This window comes from Manis pentadactyla, chromosome 9, assembly GCF_030020395.1.
Source record: "Manis pentadactyla isolate mManPen7 chromosome 9, mManPen7.hap1, whole genome shotgun sequence".
Taxonomy (NCBI): Eukaryota; Metazoa; Chordata; class Mammalia; order Pholidota; family Manidae; genus Manis; species Manis pentadactyla.
In genome coordinates, this window is record NC_080027.1 from 54143067 (window position 1) to 54165779 (window position 22713).

At 38.6% G+C, this 22713-nt stretch overlaps 1 protein-coding gene across 2 annotated transcripts in view; it reads right to left on the minus strand.

The window, feature by feature from the left end:
- The window catches only part of RRAS2 (RAS related 2), a 75058-nt gene extending 61079 nt beyond the window's left edge, over nt 1-13979 (minus strand). The window contains exon 1 of one of the 2 annotated variants that reach the window (XM_036918066.2): nt 13567-13979. In XM_036918066.2, coding sequence (XP_036773961.1) covers nt 13567-13674 — 108 coding nt within the window. In that variant the 5' untranslated portion in view covers nt 13675-13979. Of the gene's footprint in view, nt 1-6161; nt 6189-13566 lie in introns of those variants that run through there. The other variant, XM_036918067.2, reaches the window with a different exon arrangement.
- Between the last annotated feature and the right edge of the window lie 8734 nt (nt 13980-22713).

Consider the following 22713-nt stretch of genomic DNA (forward strand, 5'->3'; position numbering starts at 1 on the left):
GGGCATCCTTGGGAAAGCATGCAGCTTCAGAAGAGTCATAGATATACATTTCACACAAATTGTGACTAAGTGTGATTAGACTGTGCTTCTCCAACATAATAGACCGGAGAGCAGGAATTTCAAATAGGTATGGGCATGTGCTGGGGGTTGCCAGCTCAGGGTGGGGCCGTAGCCAGAGCAGCCTGTGTAGGAGAGTAGTCAGAAAATGCACCACAGGGAGACAGAAGGGCAAAGAAAAGGAGGCAAAGGGATATTTTAAACAAAACTTCACTCTCTCATTCAATCCCAGCTCTCCCAATTTCATCTACATGGAAAATGCTTCATGAACCTAACCATTTTTTAAAAAGAAAGAAAACTTAGACAAAGAATTATTAAGATAATTCATTAATTAAAAGTTATTTTATTTGGGTAAGGTAGTATAGTATAAACCTTAGGCACTTTGTAATCAGAAAATACAGATTCAAGTCCTATCTAAGTCATTATTTTGATATTGAGATTTTGGGCAACTTTTTAACATCTGAGCCTCAGTTTACATAAAAATGAAATGTAAATTGTAAAGAGTAAGTAAGGCGTTCTTACAAAGCTTTTAGCATGGTGTCTAACAGAAAATGCTCAATATATATGTCATTCATTATTGATTCAAAATATTCATCATAGACCCTTCCTTGTTCCTTATTTTAAAAAACAAAATTTGAAGCCCTTAGTATTATAATTCAGTTAGTATACAGGATAGGAAATGAATTGAAGTCCAATCATTCTACCAAAAACATAAAGTCTACCTATACAGATTCTACAGAAAGTTTACAAACACATGACTTTTTATCTTAGAATTTCTATTGAAACTGAAGGAATTTTGGAAGATGCCTGTTTCATTATCCAGGTGCCAACTACTCATTTGGGGTCACTTTTTAAGTTAGGCACCTTTTTCAATGTTAACCACTTGTATAAATGCTTCACAACTGCAACTTTAAATAACAAAAAAGTATACATATGACAAGGCTTAAGTCTATTAATCATAACACATTTCAGTATCATTCTAAATAAACAGCTATGGACAGGAATAAAAGTGAAGAAAAAGTCATTAAAGTAATTAATAGTATCCATTTTAAGTAACAAAGTATAAGATACTACAAGGGATTTCATTAAAAAAAAAAAAGGAATGTGGGGTATTTTGTGACAGGCCAGTAAGACAGCTGGAACAAAGCTGTTGGAGCAACAGCTGTGAACCATGTACTGTTCATCTAAAACCACAAACTAAAGTAACCCATGTCAGACAACTTCATTTGACTAATCAACTCAACCAATGGCTCCTGCCTGAAACTGCTACAAAGAATTCTAACTAAACACGTAATTTGCAATTTGAGGAAGGAGAAAAAAATAAACAAAACATCAGTCTGTCTTTAAATGTAAAATTAAAAACCGAGAATCACAACCTAACCCAAAAGACAGTTTTCCACACTATTTTAACACCTGCTAAAATCATAATCATAGACTCTATCAGACTTCATAATGGTTAAGGAAATAATCCCAAGACTCAAAAATTTATGAAGTTTGAATTACTAATGTGCAACCTCAGCAATTCCCACTCTATTTTTAACTTTCCACTAAATGAAAAATGCTCTATCATAAAAAACTGCAGTGGTTATGAGAAATTCTTAACATTAGGTAATTTGATAATTAAAAAGTAGCTATTTGAAGTGAAGTTGTTGGTATGGAAATGTCATGCCAATATCTGAAGATAATAAGCTCATGTAGTATTCAATTACGCTACTATAACCATTCAAACATCTGCAAGTCTTTAAATTTTCAGAGGTACACCTTTTATATTTTATCTCCACTTTTTTATTCCAAAAACCCATGAACCCTTCTTTAACCTTAAATTCGCCCATTTTTTAGTTTGCACATGTATATACACACATAAACTAAACTTTTTTACCTTAATTGACACATCTTCATTTCAGAGGCAAATGGGACAAAATTACAAATTGAAGTAATCTATCTGTTCCTCAAGGCTTCTGAATTCAAATGCTGAATCTATCACAAATCTACCTTTCCAGTTTAACTCCCTATTTACTATTCTTTTCCTTTCAGCTAATAAATTGCTGACTGTTGTAATCTCAACCACATGTCATCACTTAACCAAAAACAAGGTATTTAGAGAAAACCCACCAGGAAGTAAGACAAAAGTAATAAATCTTTAAGACCTTACTCACAGGCTGTTTTGCATTTCCTGAGTCAATTTCCAGAGTAAAATTAAAATTGGACTATCTTCTCCAAAGACTATTTTTGAGTAAAACTGAATGCTGTAGATTAACTGCTAAAACTTCTAAAACTCAAGAGTCAAATGTGTATTTGCCACATACAGATAATCTTTTAATTATCAAAACTCTGAAACCCAAAATGAAAAATAGTTCAGTTGCTTGTCCTCTTTAGTAACTAGCTATGGAACCATAACAGATACAACTTAATTTTTCTAAGACATCATTATTCTTTCAACTATTTACTATATCCTGTTCAAGACCTAATACTAGCAATTAATAAATATTAACAAATATTTTGCTATATGCTTACTTCTGCACAACAAAGGTACTCCTGGTCTATGACTAAAAATCTAGGTACAAAGATAAATATACAAACAAGTACAACTAAGGGGCAGACATTCAGGTAATATATCTCAAAGCTACAAAATCCTCTACTAAAATACTTGTTTTACTTGTAAACATTCTAGTGTTCATAGGGCTTTAAATATTAACACCAAAGGGAATCAGACACAGCATGGTTATCTTGGCCAAAGCCCCAGTCAGAGTGGCTGAAACAAGATCTAAATAAATGTCTTGACTCACAAGGATTCTTTACATTACTTTAAGCTGCCTTTCCGCAGATAAGCAGTATGAATTTTTCCAGGTCTAGGATATCTTTTTAGAAAGCAAAAACATGGTGGCTGTGGTGTTCAGTTTTGTAGACTACTTATGACTATGACAAAGGCAAGCACAAGGAATCTAAGTTTCTCAGGAAGAATCTCTACTTTCAAAATAATCTCTACATTTGTACTCTCAATGCAGAGGAAATAAAGCTATAAAAACAAAATTAAGCCTGCATAAATAAAACTTAAAAAACAGGGAATGTGAAATATAAAAATAAAAAGGATCAAAGCAAATTCATCTAGATTATTTCACAAATACATAACCAAATTATACAATACATGTGAATGGACTGAATTCCCCTAAAAGACAGAGACTCTCAGATTTGATTTTTAAGATCATGTTACATACTATTTACAAAAACTTACCACAAAATGACCAACAAAAAAATGTGAAATACAGATGAAGTGAATGCATACAAAGAGCAAGAAGAGCAATATTGATTATCACAGGATGAAATTCAACTGAAAAACTACATAAGACTGATACTATTTAATTATAAGAGATACAAAGATTCAATCATAATATTTTACATCCCAAATAATATGGCATTAAAATAAAAGCAAAATGAGAAATGCAAAGAAAAGATTAAACCACAGTCTTCATGGGAGATTATATATTTCAGTTTCACAGATTGAACAGGCAAGAAAAAATACAGAAGAGTTAAATAATACAATCAATAAATTCATTTTAAAGGATTTGTGTAAAACACCGCACCTTACAAGCTACAAATAAATACTCATTCTTCTCTCACGTTCGTGGAATATTTACAAAAATCAATGGCATGATTGGCCATTAAAAATTTCATATGCTCCAAAACAGAGAATTTACAGGTCACACTCTTTGATCACAGCTCAACAAAGCTAGAAACCTATAAAAGGATCAACTCAATCCTTCCCCAAATTTAAATTAAGGGGATATCCAAACTGAAATGAAAGTTATCAAAGAATTAATTTAAAAGTATGAGATTTCATATCAAAGAAACAATGCAAAAATCAGTCTTATAATGTCCTTCCAAAAGTCACTGAGGATGCTACAGATTTTGTGATGACAGTAACATTAAGAAAACATTCTGGAAAACTTCTAAAATTCCTTTAAAATACCTTTAAAAATATAAATTATAGGTACTGTGAGAAATAGCAATCCACCTCATTTTTTAAAAAGGAGAAAGTGCAGAAGTTTACATATGAAATCATGAGAAAGACATCTATCTCTACATGATGCAATCTAAAATAGGCATACTTCAGATGACACACACACTCACTGTCTCCCCAGCCTTTTCCTCTTGCCTCAGTGCAGAAAGCTTAGACTTCAAGGATTGATAAACTTGAAAACTATCCCTTTTAACCATCTCTAGTTCTCCAACATCATACCTCTCAGCCAAAAATCCAAATATGGTTGATGTCTTAGCAGAATTTCACATGGGTTGAACTGAAATCTTGCTACTGATAACTCCAAAAATTAAAGCTCCTTGGTAACAACCTGCCCTTCAATATCAAAAAAGAATGGGAATCTGGGTGTTCCACAGTAATTCTGAGGGATGGCCAGGTCTTTACTTCCCATAACAAGAATGGCTAAGATCAACTCTTCATGAGAGGATAAATTTTTTAAAAACATTCTCTGCCATACAAGTGAAAATCTCTACCCTGGAAGGAGTTGTTTCCTTAAACAGTACAAGCTTTAGAAAATGCCAGTTTTGTAGCATTAAGAAAAAAAAATTACCAATGATTAATATCAGACTGAGATATCAAAGGCATTGATTGAACCTGTATGAGACAGTAACTAGGTTATGACATCCAGAAAATTTCAGCAGTGATACTGAAGGCAAATTTGACACATACTCCTAGAATGAAGTCTATCTTAGCCTTTTTACTGATTTACTTAAAACGATATGGTATGAAGATTTCAGAGAATCAATGCACAAAGGACAGGTATTTCAGAAGGTAACTGAGAAAACTAATACAAAAATGGAGAAGAAAATCTTCCCAGACCCGAGAGCATTTCATAATTTCCCAGGGAAAACTAGTGAACAGAAAAGAATTTCTACTCATATCCTGATAAATGTTTCCATTTCCAATGATAAGAGAAGGCTGCAAGCACAGAAGTAGAAAACAAGTTACTCTTGCTGAATAGAAACATGAGGCCACCCAGGTAAGAGTAAAGATATGGAAGACAAAGCAGTACCTCCACTGTTTTAACACAAAAATGTTGGGACCCAATAATTTTATATCCAGGCAAATCATCACTTATCATGCAAAAGTAAATACAATCTTCACTAGATATCTTTTCAGTAAAAAAAAATTAATTTCTTTGGGCTTAATTTCATTCAACAGCTGGGCAGATTGGCTGTGAAGATCAGATACTGTCAGCATAACTTAATAAAATAAACTGTTTATTATTACATAAAGCAACATCAGAGATGTTAACTTTGATCATTTGTCAGGTGATGTCAGCCAAGTTTCTCCCCTGTGGTTATTATTTTCCCCTAGGTAATTAGTATCTCAAAGACAGATTCCTTTAAACTATGTTAATATCCAGCTATTCCCAAACTTTCTCCCACTAGTTTTAACATCCACTTAGATTCTTATTTGAATAAATTGTTATGATTGACAAATGCTGATTTTCTAATGCCATCCTTTCCTCTGTTTATTAGTAAAAATTTTACCTTAAGGAAGAACTTCCCTTCCTCCTCTATTTATTTATCCCTATGGATTCACACATTCTTTATGGGCAATAATCAACTACAATCATTTACTTCCTTGATCACAATGTCCCAGAGTTAGTCAGTGGGAATTCTTCCAAGCTGGTTGTGTCTCTTTGACATGCCACCATCATTTTGTTTTTTGAACACTTCACTTTCTGATCCAAGGTGCTCCAAACCTCTCTTCTAATTCACCGTGCTCCAGATTTACGATCAGTCACTACTTCAAGGTTCCTTTTAGTAAAGAATGGTATTTAGAAGGTAAGATCTGGAACCCAGTGTTCCTCATCACTAATGGGAGTCATAGTTTCTATACGCTTTTAGGGGCTGGAAAAAAGACCAAAGAGATCTGTGTATGTGTATCCATAAACGTACACATACACACATCTATTTCCATATACTTTTTAAGCCACAATTTCATACCAATATCTTCAATTCCAACCAGGCATCAGCGAGTTCACCCTAGCCTTCCCCTTTTCCGTATTTACAACTCCTCCAACACTAAGAAACTTGGCTCCCATTTTCCACAATATACTTACTTGCTTAATCATAGTACAGAAAATTGTTTCAGAATTGCAGACCCATGCCTCTGTGACAAAATAAAAATAAATGAAAAGCCTAGTAGGTAGAGCTCAATGTTTGTTCAAGTTCTTTTTGTCTTTATCCTGAGGACATAGTCCAAATACCAGGTTTCAAAGTTACTTATTTTCTTTCCTCCTTTCAGTGTCGTTGTTTTGACTCATTGAAAATAAAGCTCAGTTCAATTGTTTCTGTTTATATTTGACCTTAGGGTGGTTTTTTTCTTCATCACTTGATTTTACTGGTATTTGCTTTTTATATACTGAGGGTGTAAAACATTAAACGTGGTTCCAAAAGTCAGAAAAGTATCCTCAGAAGGATCACCATTCCCATTCCCTCTCTTACCCCTCATTCCTATCCACCTCCTACAGCTAACCAATAATCTCATTAATCTCTAACTTATCCATTCTGTGCTATTTTTGTCCCAGTGAGCAAATATACATGAATTTTCATATTTCCCCTTCTTTCTTACACAAAAGGTAACATATTACACATATAGTAGATACTTTTGCACTTTTTCTTTCACTGAACAATTTAACTGGACATTAGTTCTTAGAGGACTTTCTTGTTCTTTGTATAGCTGCACAATGCTCCACTGGGTAAATGTACCATTTTTTATTCAACCCTTCTATCCTGTAGGTTGTTTCTAATTTTTTAAATTACAAACAATGCTGTGACCTCATGCATGTGTATTTTCATATTGTTGGAAGTGTATTTTCAGGGTAAATCCCTAGATTTGGGATTATTGTGTCAAAAAGTAAGCAGTTAGGTAATCAAATCACTTTTGATATAATGTACTGAGAAAAACACATCATTTTGTGTCATTCCTGCCCCAAAAGTGCACAACCTCAATCTAACCATAAAGAAAGAGACAAACTCAAAATTGAGGGAACTCAAAAACTAACTTGCACTCATCAAAAATGTCAACATCATAAGAAAAAATAAAGAACTGTCTCAAATTAAAGAATACATGGAACAGAATGAATTGTGTAATCTGAGATTTTCTTTTCCTATAAAAGCATTATTGGGACAAATGGAAGAATTTTAAAAAGTTGTGCATATTAGATTACTAATACAGCAATGTTAATTTCTGATTTTGGTTACTTACTATGTTTATGTAAGCAAATGCTCTTTTTTCTGGAAATATACATGAAGGCATTTAAAAATAAGGGGCACTATCTTCAACTTACACTCAAAGGATTCAGAAAAAAATGGTATCTATATATGGGTGGGGATAAAATAAATATGGTAAAATGTTAGTATTTGGCAAATCTCGATAGCTTTTTGTAAAAACCTACATCAGATATTATTTTGACATTTATATCCGTATTTCTAGTACTAAATATGTGTAAGTGTTACTTGTATACAAAGCTCTTTTTTCCTAGGAAAAAATATCATCATGGGCTGATTAAACTAATATATATACAAATTAAAAAATATATACTAATATAAACTAATATTAAACTAATATATACAAACAATAAGTACTGTGACTATAATATTTTTAATTAAACTATGACTTAATGCTACTCAATGTTATGTAACCAATATACAACTACACTGCCTTTATAAAACACTAAAATATAATTTACAAAAGGCAACACAGAACTCAATGTAATTATGTCTCCAGTAGCACAATTTCGGACAACTTGTATTTTCTTTGCTTCTTTCAGAGCCACAGGGAAAATATGTGAAAAATTATACAAATCTTTATCTTTTTCATAGAAGCCTGAGAGACATTTTTCTTTACAAAATAGAAATAAATCAAAGGCCTACTAAGGACAATACTTTAAACTAAGTTTCAATCCCAAACACAGATTTGAGGGCTCTACGCGAAGTAATTCAAGATCAAGGCCTTTAAAGAAAATTCAGTGACTCTTAACTCCACACTGTCTGCAGGCAGAGTGAAAGTCTTACTCACCATCACTTTTCAGTAAAGAGGGCACAGATCTAATACCCTAAAGACACTTCTGTTTTTCCTCACCAAAGAAAAAACGGGGGGACAGAATGTTCATATGGCATCATAAAATCTGCCTCAATTTTATGAGATCAATTTTAATTTGAAAAAGCAGCCTTCAACAAGATTAAAAAACACTATTTTAAGAAAGTCTCTCTCCCCATCCCTCCCCCACTTTTAAAGTTACCAATTTATTTTCCTAACTGAATTAAGCAGACTACTTTCACTTCAAAGCTTAGGAAAGGCAATACAACAAACAGACGAATTAAAAATCCTACCCCAGTCGGTAAGTTCCCGTCATCACTTTGCCTTCCCATGGTATTGTCCCAAGGGAAAGCAGGATTCTTGACCACTCAACAGAAGTGCCCCCACTACACTCCGGCAACTTCCCCATCACAAGACGGACACACACACACACACACGCAAGAAAAATGAGTTTTGAGAAACCCTACAGTTTCCCTCTGCTTCTCTGACAAAAGCAGTCATCCTCTATAAGAAAGTGTCTCCTTGGGTGCCAAATATTTGAATCTAGGAATTGCTAGCAGACCACAACTGTTACCAAAATGAAGCAGTCTCTAGTATGTACCATCAATGGGGAAGGCATCTTATTTTTCAATGCTAAGAATTCATTTGTAAATTACTCTGAAAATGTAAAGTAATAATTTGCACACTAAAAATAAGTCTACAGTTGTCTATAGTTTCAAATCCCCAGATATGTTATTTTAAATGTTTTCTACTTGCAGGGCATGTCTTCAAGATGTAGCAATAGAACAGCAATTCACAAACCTAAACACAACTATCACAAATGCATCAATTAGCTGTTAACCCAAACAGGAGTCTTGAAATCTATTCTAGGATCTCTGCCCCGGGGAAAAGACAATAAAATGGCATTCTGGAAAAGACAATCTAGGTAAAAAGCAATGTATGAGTCAGGTGTGGACTAACAGGTTGTAAGACTGACTAAAATGCAATACGTGAAAAATCAACTACCCCCTACATAGCTCAAAATCTGACAACTGCTGAATAAAAAAGTCAGGATGCTAAACAAAGAACAGAAGCTGGGAAATTCCTCTCTTTAATTCTGTAAAACACATATGGTCTCTTCTCAGAGTTACCAGGTAAAAGTTATTAACGCAAATCCCCAGTGACTGCTCCATTATTTCCTAAAATCAACTTCCAACCGGAACGAAGTTTCCCCAACCCAAAATGGGATCAACAGTCATCACCTCAATACCACAAAGAGTGAAGAGGGGAGTATGAGCTTTAGGTGGTGGGTTCTATGAGTCATAAGAAATACATTCCCAGGTATTTTATTTTCCCAAATATATATTTACCTGGTATATTTGATCTTTATGAAATGGGTGTCTTGTCTTGTTAATGAGACTTTGGACCCCACCCAAGGGCAGGGGCTGGAATAAATCAGCAAATGACCAGTAATTCCTATGCAATGGAGTCCTCACAACGCAACCCCTGAGAAGAGTTTATCACTCTCTCAGATCCTGATACTAGGTCAGAGAGAGCTTCTACACTTGGTTTGGGGAACCAGAATGCAACTAGCCGCGGAGTCCCAAGCTCCACAAAGACAGAAGCTCCTTTATTTGAGACCTTGCCCAATGTCTCTCTTCATCTGGCTGTTAATCTGTATCCTTTACGGTATCCTTTATTAAACTGGCAAACTTCAGTGTTTTCCTGAGTTCTGTGAGCCACTCTAGCAAATTAATCAAACAAAGGTGAGGTTGTGGGAACCTGTTATCAGTAGCCAGTAGGTCAGAAGCACAGGTATTGCCTGGGGCTGGCGACCCACGGTCTGGAGTTGTGGGGGTGGAGGGCAGTCTTGCAGGAGGGAGCCTTTAACCTGGGGAGTCTGGTGATGTCTCTGGGCAGGTAGCACCAAAATTGAGTTGAGTTCTTGCACACCTTTCTGGTGTTCAAGAATAGCTTGGTGTTGTGTGTGGAAAGACCCCCTTCACACACACACACATTGGAATCGTGTCTGGGAACCCCAAAGGAGTTGCACTATTTCTACTGTATAACATAACACTATTGTTGTGGGGGGGGGGGGGCCAACAGGTGGGAAAGGGGTTGGAGTGTTGAAGACGTAAAATAATAGACCAGATTATGTGTCAAGGAAAAATAAATACATTACAAATTTTGTCTTGGAGGAACAAGGTACAGAAGTAATAACAGCAAATAAAACAAGAAAGAACCTAGAATTTCATCCAAACCCAACATTTTATGAAGAACTAAAGCCCTAAAGAGATTGAGATTCCCCAGCACCACCTGAGTAAGGAAACCTGGAACCCAAGTATCTAATGCCCTCTTCGCCTCACTTTTTCTAATGTTAAGATCATTTGCTATGTACAGTTCACTCATCATTTAGGTATTCTATTTACCAGCAGAACTTAAAACACTTTTCAAATAACTATGAACAGAAACAAGAAGAGGTCATGTATACACAGACATTATTAACATTTTACATTTTTATCACATTTTATGATCCACATACTTATTTTTAAAGAGGAAAAGACATCTCAAGTAATTATTGCCTTCATTTCCTAATTCTGCAGCTCTTCACATGCACGAAAGGCAACAAGTAAATCTAAGGTTAAAGAAAGTCAGCGCTAAAGACAAAGTTGTTTTTAAATTCTCCACTCCCAAATTTGTTTGTATTTTTTCCACTCAAGATTATGTAATAGAAAAATATATACTGATCACTGTAAAAACAGCGTCTTATTCCAGGAGTCTTAAAAAAATAAAATAAAACTAACTTATGCCATCCTGTTCCCCTACAAAGAGAACTTATTTCTGCTTGTTATGATTATTATCCTTCTACCTCTCCTCTCCCTCCAATTACAATTACTAGACAATCACAGCAGAATGAATTTTAATTTCCCAGGAGTCAGAAATAAACAGCAGCTCTATTAAGTGTAGATGATAGTCACTTTAGCTCCTTAATCTAAGATTAATATAATACCAGTAATAACGTCTGTAGACTTACTACACACTAGGCATTGTTCTAAGCCCTTGGCATATGTTAACTCATTTAATTTTCACAACAGTATGTGGTGTTTTTTATTTCTCCAGTTTACAGAGAGGGAAAATTGAGGTATGGAGAGGTTAAGTAATTTGCCTAAGATTATACATGCAGTAAGTGGCAGAGCTGAGACTCCATCCAGGTGATATGGCTCCTATCTCTCCAAAAAGTCTTGGAGTTAGAACCTATGTTCCTCTTTCACTGGCCGCCTCTCACCTGCCTATCCCTCTCCTAGCCTACCTCCTCTCCCCAAGCTACAATATGACTCCCCCAAACACACATAAGATAGGTCCTCTCTTCTGCCACCAAGCCCACACAGTACTTCTACCATTCCTTCCCAAACTACCTTTACCCTGAATCTTAATTCCCAAAGCATGTAAATGTGTTACCTAACTGTACATTCAACACACTTAGAACAGCCATCATTAACTGAGCATAGACGACGTGCTAGATGCAAACTAAAAACATTCTCATACTTTAAAGGATCATAATGAATGTGTGATCAGACACATTTTACTGATGAGAAAACTGAGGCTCAGAGAAGCTGAATGTTCTCACAACGAACAGGTAACAGAGCAAGACAGGTGCTTAAGTCTGCGTGACTCAAAGCTCACACTCTTTTTGAATAAATGGGTCTTTCTCATGCATACACACCTCCTCTACTTCTTTTATATCACCTAGAGCACCTAAGTACAGCACTATTCATAAAGGCTATTTCTTTAACAAATGAATTCTAGAAAATCATTAGGAAGACAGCGATTAGTTATCTCAATGGTTTCTAATACTATTTTCCAAAAACAAAAGGTTTTGATACCTTAATTAAATAACTTAAAGATTCAAATACATTCGGATGGTACTTCCCCCCAAGAAACTGAAGAAATACTTGTAATTTAAACCTTTCAGGTCATACTTCATTAAAACTAGAACCATTATTTTTCTCTCCTCACCGCCATCACCCCACCTCCACCCTACAGTCCCCAAAGAAAGGGTTAGCTGCTATAAATTGTTTCACTTTGCCATCAGTTAGTCTCTCTCCGCCCTAGGGAAATAGCAACATGACAGCATCCCTGATTCTGCAGCCTGCTAAACTTAAACCAATCTCACCTCTTGGTGTGATTTTTTTTTTTAACCCACTAATGAGCATACTGTAAATGCTTATTACATACACATATTCTCTTTCTGGATATAAAGGTTTTAGCAGCAGCTTTTAATTCCTCGAATATTTTAGCAGCAATTGTTGCTCATTTAGTCAATATGAAAGGTAACAACCACATTTATGTTACAGTACCTTTTATTTTAATGTCACCATAAACATTAAGAGAAATAAGCTATTCAAGTACCCCAACCGATAACAAATGGGTTAAACGCAAACCAGAACACTTCTCCAAAGCCTCTTAACAGTACTCGTGATAAACTGAGTATCTTTGTTACCTGTTAATAACGGGGGTTACCTTCGTTTTTTCCCAGCTTATGCCACACCTTTTAGGTTGATAAAAAGCAGATACATCAGGGTTTCTCTTTTCTTAAATCCCGGAAAATATCACTCAAACCTTTTACCAAAAGCAAATCCTAAGAATTCCACCTCCCTTTTCGTTACGACAACCTCTGACTTTCGCCTCTAACTACCAAAAATGATTGGGGGTCGAGGGGGGGAGGGTGGTTGGAGCACACACGACGCACGACTCGGTCGGTCATCTGCTAGCCTGGCCCATCCCAAACTTCACCTTGGCACGACGAGAAGCAGGAAGGCACCAAGAATTCCTAGGAAATGGTCTCACCCCTATCGGTGAACATTCTTAACTTCCTCGAAGCCACCATTTCCCTCGGGCATTATCACACACTCCTACCCGGACATATTACCTAAGAGACTACTTAAAAGCGCAAACACACACAAAGAGAAACACACTGCTGGACGCGGCAGCTCCGGCTCAGCGTGCGCGGAGAAGCCCGGAGACCACGCGCAGCCGCCGCCAAGTTGCCACGGCGATCGCTCGGACGGTGCGGGAGGCGGCCGGACGGCTGCAAACCCAGCGCGCGCGGCTGCAGCCCACGCCCGGGCCCTCGGGACAGGAAGCCCGGCACGGCGGCGCTGCCTGTCCCGGAGGGCTCGGGCCCCGGCCGGGGCGATAAGGTGGTTCGGGGCTTCCCACCCTGCCAGCTCCGCCCTCCCGACACATTCCTGAGAAGCCCGACTCCCGGGACGCCGAGCAGGGCGCCGGGCAGCAGGAGCGCGGCGCCGCGGCCGCAGGGCAGGAGGGCAGAGCCGGCCCCCAGCCCGTACAGCGCTCCGGGGCGGGGTCGCGGCGGCCGCCGGCCACAGGTAGCGCGAGCCCCCGCCCGCCGCCGCCGCCCCGGCAGGCCCCTCTCCAGGCACCTGGATGAACTGGATGGTGAGCGCCGACTTGCCCACTCCGCCTCCGCCGACCACCACCAGCCGGTACTTCTCCTGGCCGGAGCCGTCCCGCCAACCGGCCGCGGCCATGGGGACGCCGCCGAGCCCGCCCGGCCACGCCGAGCCGCCGCCGCCCTAGGCCCGGCTCCGGGGACGTGTGCGGCCGGCGGGCTGCGGGCGAGGGGCCGGGCGGGGGTCCCGCGCGCCGGGAGCTACCGGGAGGGCCGCTCCGGTGCGGCAGCGAGGCGCCCGGGCTGGCCGGGTCCCTCCCGAGGCGCGGACGAGCGGGATGACCGCAGGGGCCAGGGGCCTCAGTGGCCGGGGCCGCGCTCCTCCGCACGTCTCCGCAGCGCCTGCCGAACGCAGCCTCTAGCGCCGCTACAAATGGCCGTCCGGGGGCCGGGCTGCTAGGTTGCGGTGCTGCATATTCATGAGGGGGCGGGGAGGGGCGTGGCCTGGCCGCGAGGGCAGGGCTGCGATTCTCGGGCTGACCGAGACTCCGCTCAGAGTCCCGCCGCAGTGCCCTCCAATCCCTCGCCTGTGAGTGTGCGTGTGTGTGTCAGAGTGTGGGAGTGTGTGTCCAGTAGGAATTGGAACAAGACAGTAAACAGTGTGTGACCATAATTGTGTATCTCAGGGATTGTCGGGGATTACGTGTATGAAAAATATAGTATGTGAAGGCGTGTGTGAAAAAGCTGTTGTCATTTTAACTCAATTTGTAGGAGAGTAAATATCCTGTTTTAAGAGTACAGATGGTGACTATAATTGTGTGAAAACCAGTATGTGACAGTGATTGAGGATTAGAGCTGTGTCACAGTAATCGTGTGTGTGTGATGGGCTTGCAGTAGTGAGGGTGTGTGAGAAATGGGACAGAGACTAAGCGTGGGGAATAAGTCACAGTGATTGAGCGTGAGTGGGCAAGAGTGAATGTGACAGATTTTGTATGTGTCAGGAGACTGTCTTAGTGGCTGCGTTTTTATGTGAGAATATGTGATAATTACATATGAGGTGTGAGAGATGTTTGTACTTATTTACACACTATATACCAGGCACTGTGCTCCATGCTAGAAATCCTTTTGTGAACAAAATAATGTCCCTGCCCCCAGGGAACTTACATTCCAGTGGGGGAAACAACCCAGACAACAGGCAAATTATAAGGCATCATGATAAGGGCTGTAACTACTAAGCAGTATGTGGCATGTGTGCCCACAGGAGAAGTACTCACCCCAGAGGTGGATGGTCAAGAAAGGCTTCCTAAAAAACCTGAAGAATCAGTAACATATATGAATAACTGGAAGAAAAGTTTTCCAGGGAAAGTAAACCACATATGCAAAAGTCAGAGCTGAGAAGGTAAGAACTGAGTCACATAATTTTTTAATGCATCAGAGGAGTCTGCATGTCAGTGATTGTCAGTGTACATGGGCGGTTCAACCAAATGTAACAGGAATCACAGCTCTGTGTATACAGGCAGTACAGTAGATGAGGTCATGGGCTCTGCGGCCATTGTGTCTGGATTCAAATCCTAGCTCTCCCATTAAAGATGTGATGTTGACAACTTAACCTCTGTGCCTCATTTTCTCTTCTCTAAAATAAGTACAGTAAGACTACCTACATGAAGGGGTTTTTTTTTTTAGTACAAATCAAATGAATTAATACATTTTGAAGCGCATAAAACAGTGCCTGGCATGTAGTAAGCATTATGGCAGTTTGGGAACATGACTGAAAGTTCTTGGACACAGCTTAGTGACTAGCTTGGAGTCAGTACAATGCAGCAAAAGAGATGCTGTATAATTTCCAAAGCTAGGTCAGAAGAGGCCATGCAGCTTCCACCTGTTCTCTTGGGATTCTTGCACTGGGAGAAACAAAACAAGAAGTTGGCTCTCCTGGGACTGTGATGCTACTGAGGCAATATGTAAGCAGGCCAGTCAAAGGTCCAACTGGGCTCCTAGCTGACCACCAGCATCAATGGCCAGCCACATGAGACTGCTTGGATAACCAGCTCTGTTGCATCTTTAGATGACTGCAGCCCCTGCTGGCATCTAACTGCAAATGCATGAGAGACCCCAAGTAAGAGCTACTCTGGCCAGCCCTTCCTGACCCAATTATGAGCAAAATAAAATAGTAACCTATCTGTGCTTTTTTGAACTTTTTATTTGGGATTAATTTCAATATATAAAGAACACCCAAACACCTTCACCCAAATTTAACTATTGTGAGCATTTTACCCCATTTTCTTTATCTTTCTCCCCTTTTTCTTCCTCTTTTTTCTCTTTCATATATATGATATATATTCATATGTATAAATTTATGATAAATTTACATATATGTAATTCATACATAAAGATAAATTTTTTGAACCACTTAAGAGTAAGTTACGGACATTTTGGCACTTTATCCCAAGTATTTGCATGTGCATTTCTTAAGAATAGGGCTATTATCTCACATAAACATGGTAGTGATATCAACTTTGGTACATTTAACATTGATATGATTACCTTTTGTCTAATCTACTTTTCATATACTAATTTTGCCAGTTGACTCAATTATGTGCTTTAGAGCATTTTTCACCTCGGGTACAGGATCCAGTCTAGGATCAAGTTGGCATTTAATTGTCAATTCTCTTTAGTTTTTTTTGGTGTGGTACAATGGTTGTGTTAAGCACCAATTTTTTTTGAAGGTGTAGTGTGATAATTTGCTACGCAGCACTAATAGCCAGAAAGGCCTCAATGACAGATGTTATTATCAATGTCAAAAGAAAGGAGAAAAAGGAGAGAGTAAAGAAAGAGCAATCCATGTCAAGGAAGTGCTGAGCAAGGGCTGGTTATGCTTCCCACAAATGCATCTCAGCATCTGTCTAGGCCTGCAGTTTCCCATAATCCTTCAGGACTAAGAAAATGACCAAAGAGTCCTCCTTAGGGTCTTTTTCTTCTAAAGTACAATCCAAAACCTTTCTTTTCAAGAAAATATGGCAATCAAAAAGCTTACCAAATCTCAACCAATATCCAAGAGGAAGAAAGTTATTCCCTGAGTAAACTAGCCACACTATTTAAACTGGAAATCAGGCATTGGTCATAAAGCAATTGTAGTGAATCCATTAATATTTTGTAACTCTGCATCTGGCAAAGGAGCACTCAAGGGATTTTGAGCCTGATGATAGTTTGACCAGTGAAAGAAAAAGAGGAGGCAGTAATACATACATTCTGGATGAGCACATACCTGTCCAGTGACTACAATCTTCAGGGAGGAAACTATTTTCAGTAGAACATATTTTAGTTACCTATTTCCTGAGCTGCTTCTCTTCCTAAGCCCTGATGAATATAAACTTTCCTTCCTACTCTGCACCATTACAACCCCTGCGTACAAGACAATTCTAACACTGAAACCAAACAATCAAACCCATCCTGTAGAAAACATGTATTGGTTGCCTCCTAGGTGTCCATTTCTCCTTCCTTTCAAATAGTATCTTCAAATATCCCCTCAGGAGTTTGGGATTGACTAACACTGACCGTTAGCTCCAGATGTCACCCTAATTCATTTAAGATAATCAGCCTCCAATGGCCACAGTAATTAGGGGAATGATATGCATATAACCTAAGGCCAATCAGGAACATATTCAACTGTAGAATCAAAACTACAATGAGATATCACTTCACACCCATTAGATGATTATAATCAAGAAGACAGATTATAGCAAGTAGGAATGTAAAATTGTGCCACTGCTTTGGAAAACAGTCTGGCACTTCCTCTAACAGTTAAACATAGAGTTACCACAGAAGCCAGAAATTCCACCTCTTAAGTATATACCAAGATAAATTAAAACATATGTCCACACAAAAAATTGTCAGAAGAAGGAGAAAATGCAAGTATATAGCAGCATTATTCATAAAAGCCAAAAAGTGCAAATAACCCAACTGTTTATCAACTGATGAATGGATAAACAAAATGTGGTATATTTATACAGTGAAATTTGACAGTAAAAAAGGATGAAGTACTAATATACATGGCAACATGGATAAACCTTGAAAACATTATATTAAATGAAAGAAGCCAGTCACAGAAGATCACCTATAGTATGATTCCATTTATATGAAGGGTCTAAAATCAGAAAACCTATAGAGTCAAAAATTAGATTAGAGGTTGACTGAGAAGAAAATGAAGTGGTAAGAGGTATAAGGTTTCTTTTTTGGAGATATGAAAACATTCTGAAATTAGGTAGTTTACAGGTTATGCAACTCTGTAAATATATGAAAAATCATTGAATAGTACACTTTCAAAAGTGAATTTTATGGTGAATGAAATAATTCTCAAAGCTACAGAGAGAAAAGATTTAATTGCAGGGTTTTATTTGAGCTATCAAGGAAATGTCTTTTTACTTCAAGATGTCCCCTATATCAACTCTATTTTTCCTTTATCTTTTATTTGACTGAAAGCTGAATGTTCATCAAGCAAGAAGTCTATGTGATCAACTCCACCTACACATTCTATTCCAAAACTTCTTTCTTGCCCTTAGAAAATACCCCAAATGCCTACAGCAAAAAGAAAGTCCCCTACAAAAACAAATCACTGAAGACATAGGAGAATATGGGACAGAAAGAACTAGTTGGCATTCAGGCCATTTCAAGAATTGAAATATGAAAAGTTTCCTTCTCAAGTACCCGGGAGAAAATAAGTAAGTGCATAAATCTTCCGAAGAATGACCTGGAAACTTGGAAAGAACAATAGCAATCATCCCTTACCTTATTGTGGGGAAAAGGGAAGTTTCTATGGCCAGGATTCTCACCTGACCCTAAACTACTTGATGATATTATTGACCTATTGCTAAACTACTGCTTACACACCCAGTAGTAGTGAGCTATTATTGACTGAGTCACTACATAAAGAGCTCCACCCAGTGCTCTAGACGGAGGCAGAGATGGAGGTGGATTACGGACCTGCAGACTGCTGGATGCAGACATGATTCTAGTGCCTGACCTACCACTGGGAGAATAAAGCTGGGTATAAGCCCTTTTACCCCAAGAATGTTCCATTGTCATTTCTCAGTCTCACCAAATCCATAGTGAACTTGCCCGGGGCTGAAACCCTCAGGCAAGACACTTACCAAAAGAAATCCTTTGACTAGGAATTTCTTTGCCATGTCACCTAGCAAGTTATTAGCAGTACACAGGTCTCCTGATTCCCCTGCTCAGAGCACTTAGCTCCATGCCACTCTGGGTGTTATCCAGAACTCTGCAGAGCCTTACAACACAGAGACAGGGAGATGCCACCCATCACAAAGGCTACTGAATGTGTAACTTTGACTTGAGCAATTGTCTGGCTAAAGTGTTGTCAAGAGATTTAAATGAGCAGATTTAGGGCCAGATTTGGCAAAAAGATATGTTTTGGCCCACAATTCAATTCTTAAAAATTTTTTGAATTGGTTGCCAGTATTTAAAAATATGATACTTCTCAAAACAAATCTGGATATCTAACTCTTCCTGCAAAAATTAAATGAAACATCTAGCAACATGAGGCCAGCATTAGATGACAACTGACTAAAGGTAAGTACAGGCTGCCCTTGAGAGAAGGTATGGATGCTCCTGTTCTTCAGAGTCAGGAGCACCCAGGCCACACCCCACCCATTTGATATTACCTGTCTGGCTTTGGTGAGCTTTAAGGGTTTGCAAATCTATGACATACCAATGTTCTCCACAGAGGATGCATATCTGAATCCCCTTTAGTATCTTATAATGAAGAACCTGGGCTCCACACCAGACTTGATAAATAAGAATCTCTGAACAGCACAGAGAAGACAAGTAGTGACTTTATACCATCTTACTACACTGATGGACAGTGACTGTAATGGAGTATGTGGGGGGACTTGATAATGGGGGGAATCTACTAACCATGATGTTGCTCATGTAAGTGTATATTAATGATACCAAAATAAATAAATATATAAATACATATATATATCAAAAAAAAAGAAGAATCTCTGAAGTTGAAGACCAAGAATCTGAATTTGTATATTTAAATATCCAGTAATTCTGACACACCTCCATGAATGAGAACTCTTGGAGGAAAGTAGACTCATCCATGTCCACTCTTTATTTCAGGACAAACAATGACCTTCTCATCTGGAATGTTGTTACTCATCATCTCTAAAAGCCACCATTGCCTAAATACCATCCCTGGCCCATCCCAGAGGAGGGATCTGGGGGTGGAGTGTGGAGGGAGGCACTGAAACCAAGATTCCCCTGACCTCATCTACAGCTGAGTCAGATAAAGCCCAGGCCTGATGACCACAAAGGGCCAGCCCCCCAGATCAGTGAGCATTCCACTCTTACCATGGTTGATGGAAGAACACCATCTACTTATTTCCTTAATGGGCCACTGCTTCCAATGTGAATGAATGAGGAATGAAACATACCAGCAGGAGCTGCATGCATCTGAGATGAGACAGACGGCACAAATCTATTCCTTGTTTAAATATCATGCTGCTAAGAATAGAAACTGAAACACACACTCAAGCGTGTGCACACAGAGCCCTGAGGAAGGCCACAATGGAGCTAGAGGAATCCACAGCTTAATGGAAGATCATCTGAGAATCACAGACCCTTAGAGCAGAAAAGGCACCCTGAGATCCTTCCCTCTAAAGCTCTCATTTTACAGATGGGGAAGCAAAGGCCCAGATAGAAAAAGCGCAGCCCCCAGCATTGCCTACAGACAGAGCAGAAACATGACTGGGACTCAGATTCTGTCTCCCACTCAATGTAGCACTCTGCCTTGGGAGCCCAACAGCCCAGAAGGCCTGAGCAGGGCCAAAGTACAATGCCCTCTTCAGGTCTGGTTACCAGGGAGAATCAAGCAAGGGTGTCCACTACTGTATTTTTTTTAAATAATGAAAAATCAAAACTATTTAAACATCCAATAGGGACTTAATTAAATAAATGATGCTACAGCCACAGTATAAAAACTATATGGCCATTAAAAATAATTTTTATTTAGACAAGAAAGTGAGAAGAGTAAGTACAAATCAGTATATACAGTACAATTCCGGCATAATAAAATATAACAGATACATATAGTGGTTACCATTACTGAACACTTACCATAGCCTGGCAGTACTAATCGCTTAAAACATAGTATGTAATTTCATCCACCAATCAACCATCTGAAGTGGGTTCTATTATTATTTGCGTTTTACAAAAAAGCCGTACAGATACATCATATAGCTAGTAAACGGGTGATTGTATATTTGAACCCAGGATCTCTGAGATCCAAAAATTTTGTAGTTAATCATTATGAAGAGATTAAAAAGAAAAACAGACTGGCAGGATATTCAGTTATCGCAGGTGAGTTTTTCTACTTCCCATTTTTCTGACTTTACCTTTTTTTTTCAATTCCTCATTCTCTCCTACCTGCAACTCTTGATAATCTCTCACCTACTTTGTCTCCATGAAATTTTCCTATTCCAGACATTTCAGGTTAGTGGAATATACATTTGTCTTTGGTGTCTGGTATATTTCATTTTGTATAATTAAGATTCCTCTGTGTTGTAGCACATATTCATGCTTCATTCCATTTTATGACTGACTAGTATCCCATTATATGGATATACTGTAATTTGTTTATTCATTCATCTGCTGATGGACATTTGGGTTATGTTTGGGTTATTTCTACCTTTGGGCTATGTGAATAATACTGCTATGAAAATTTGTGTACAAGTACCTGAGTTCCTGTTTTCAAATCTTTTGGGTATATGCCCAGGAGAGGAATTGCTGGGTCCAATAGTAATTCTATTTTTAACTTTTTGAGGAACTGCCAAACTGTTTTCCACAGCAGCTATGCCATTCAAATGTACATTCCCACCAGCAAAATGTGAAGGTTCTCCACATCTTCATCAACATTTGTCGTTTTCCATTTTTTGATTATAGCCATTCTAATAGGTATGAAGTGGTATTCATTATAGTTTTGATTTGTATTTCCCCAATGTCTAATTATGTTGAACATATTTTCATATGCTAATTTCTCATTTGCATATTTTTTTGCCTGTTTTTTAATTGGAGTCTTTTTCTTTTTGTTGTTGAATTCTAAGGGTTCTTTATATATTCTGGATATTAAACCCTTATCAGATATGTGATTTGCAAATATATTCTCCCATTCTGTGGCTCTTCACTCTCTTGAGAGTGTTCTTTGATGTGTAAGTTTTTTATTTTAATGTAGACCAATCTCTGTTTCTTTTAAGTCCAAAAAATATAAAATTACATTTATGAATAATTTTTAATGATATGGTCAAAGTAGGAGCCAAAGCTATACAGATATGATCTAATTATATAAAAATATGTAATAGATAATCCGGGAGGATGAACTATTTCAGAAAGTGTGAGAATCAGTGTCAATATATAAAAAATACTTAAGTCATCCTGCTTCATTCAGTTTGAACTCTAATAGCTGCTTTATCTCTTTCTTCCCTCCAGCAACTTTCCAAAGAGGCACACTTGCTACTCTAAGGGGACTGAGCCCTGAAAATCAAGCTCCCTGTAGCATCCAGGCCTGGCTTATGGAGCTCCAAACAGGTATCTCTTTCGCCCACACCCTTGCCAGGACCGTGACTATAGCTGTTTAAAAGGTTTATAAAAAAATTTAGAAAAGATTTAAAAAGTGTAAGAGAGAAAATGGAGGTCCTTTCTTATTTCAAATGATAAACTAAGACATCTCTAGCCTCCGGAACAGAAAGGCAAAACTTCAAATACAGCCCTGTGGAATTAGGTTAGACAGCTGGTAGAACCTGATAATCAGGCAAAGTAGACAGCTCATAGGAAGCTTTTAAAATGCAGTGGTTTCTAGGCCCTGTTCCTGCCCCACAGAATTACACTGTTTCAGGAAAGAACTGAAAGGAAATCCTTTGTGATTGCAATCTTCCCTCCTGTGCCTTGTGGGGCATGGAATACTAAGGTCCTCCCACAGGTGCAACACCACTTGTCTGGTGAGAACAAACAAGGTTTTCTTCTTGGGCCCTCTGGAGCCCTAGAGGGAGAGTGTGAGGCACAGTATCCTAAATGTTGGAAGGGAAGGGGTCTGAGAGGTCTAAACTCCACCCTCTATATTGGTCAGTGTTTGGGCTTTAGGGGACCCAGTAAATAACAGCCC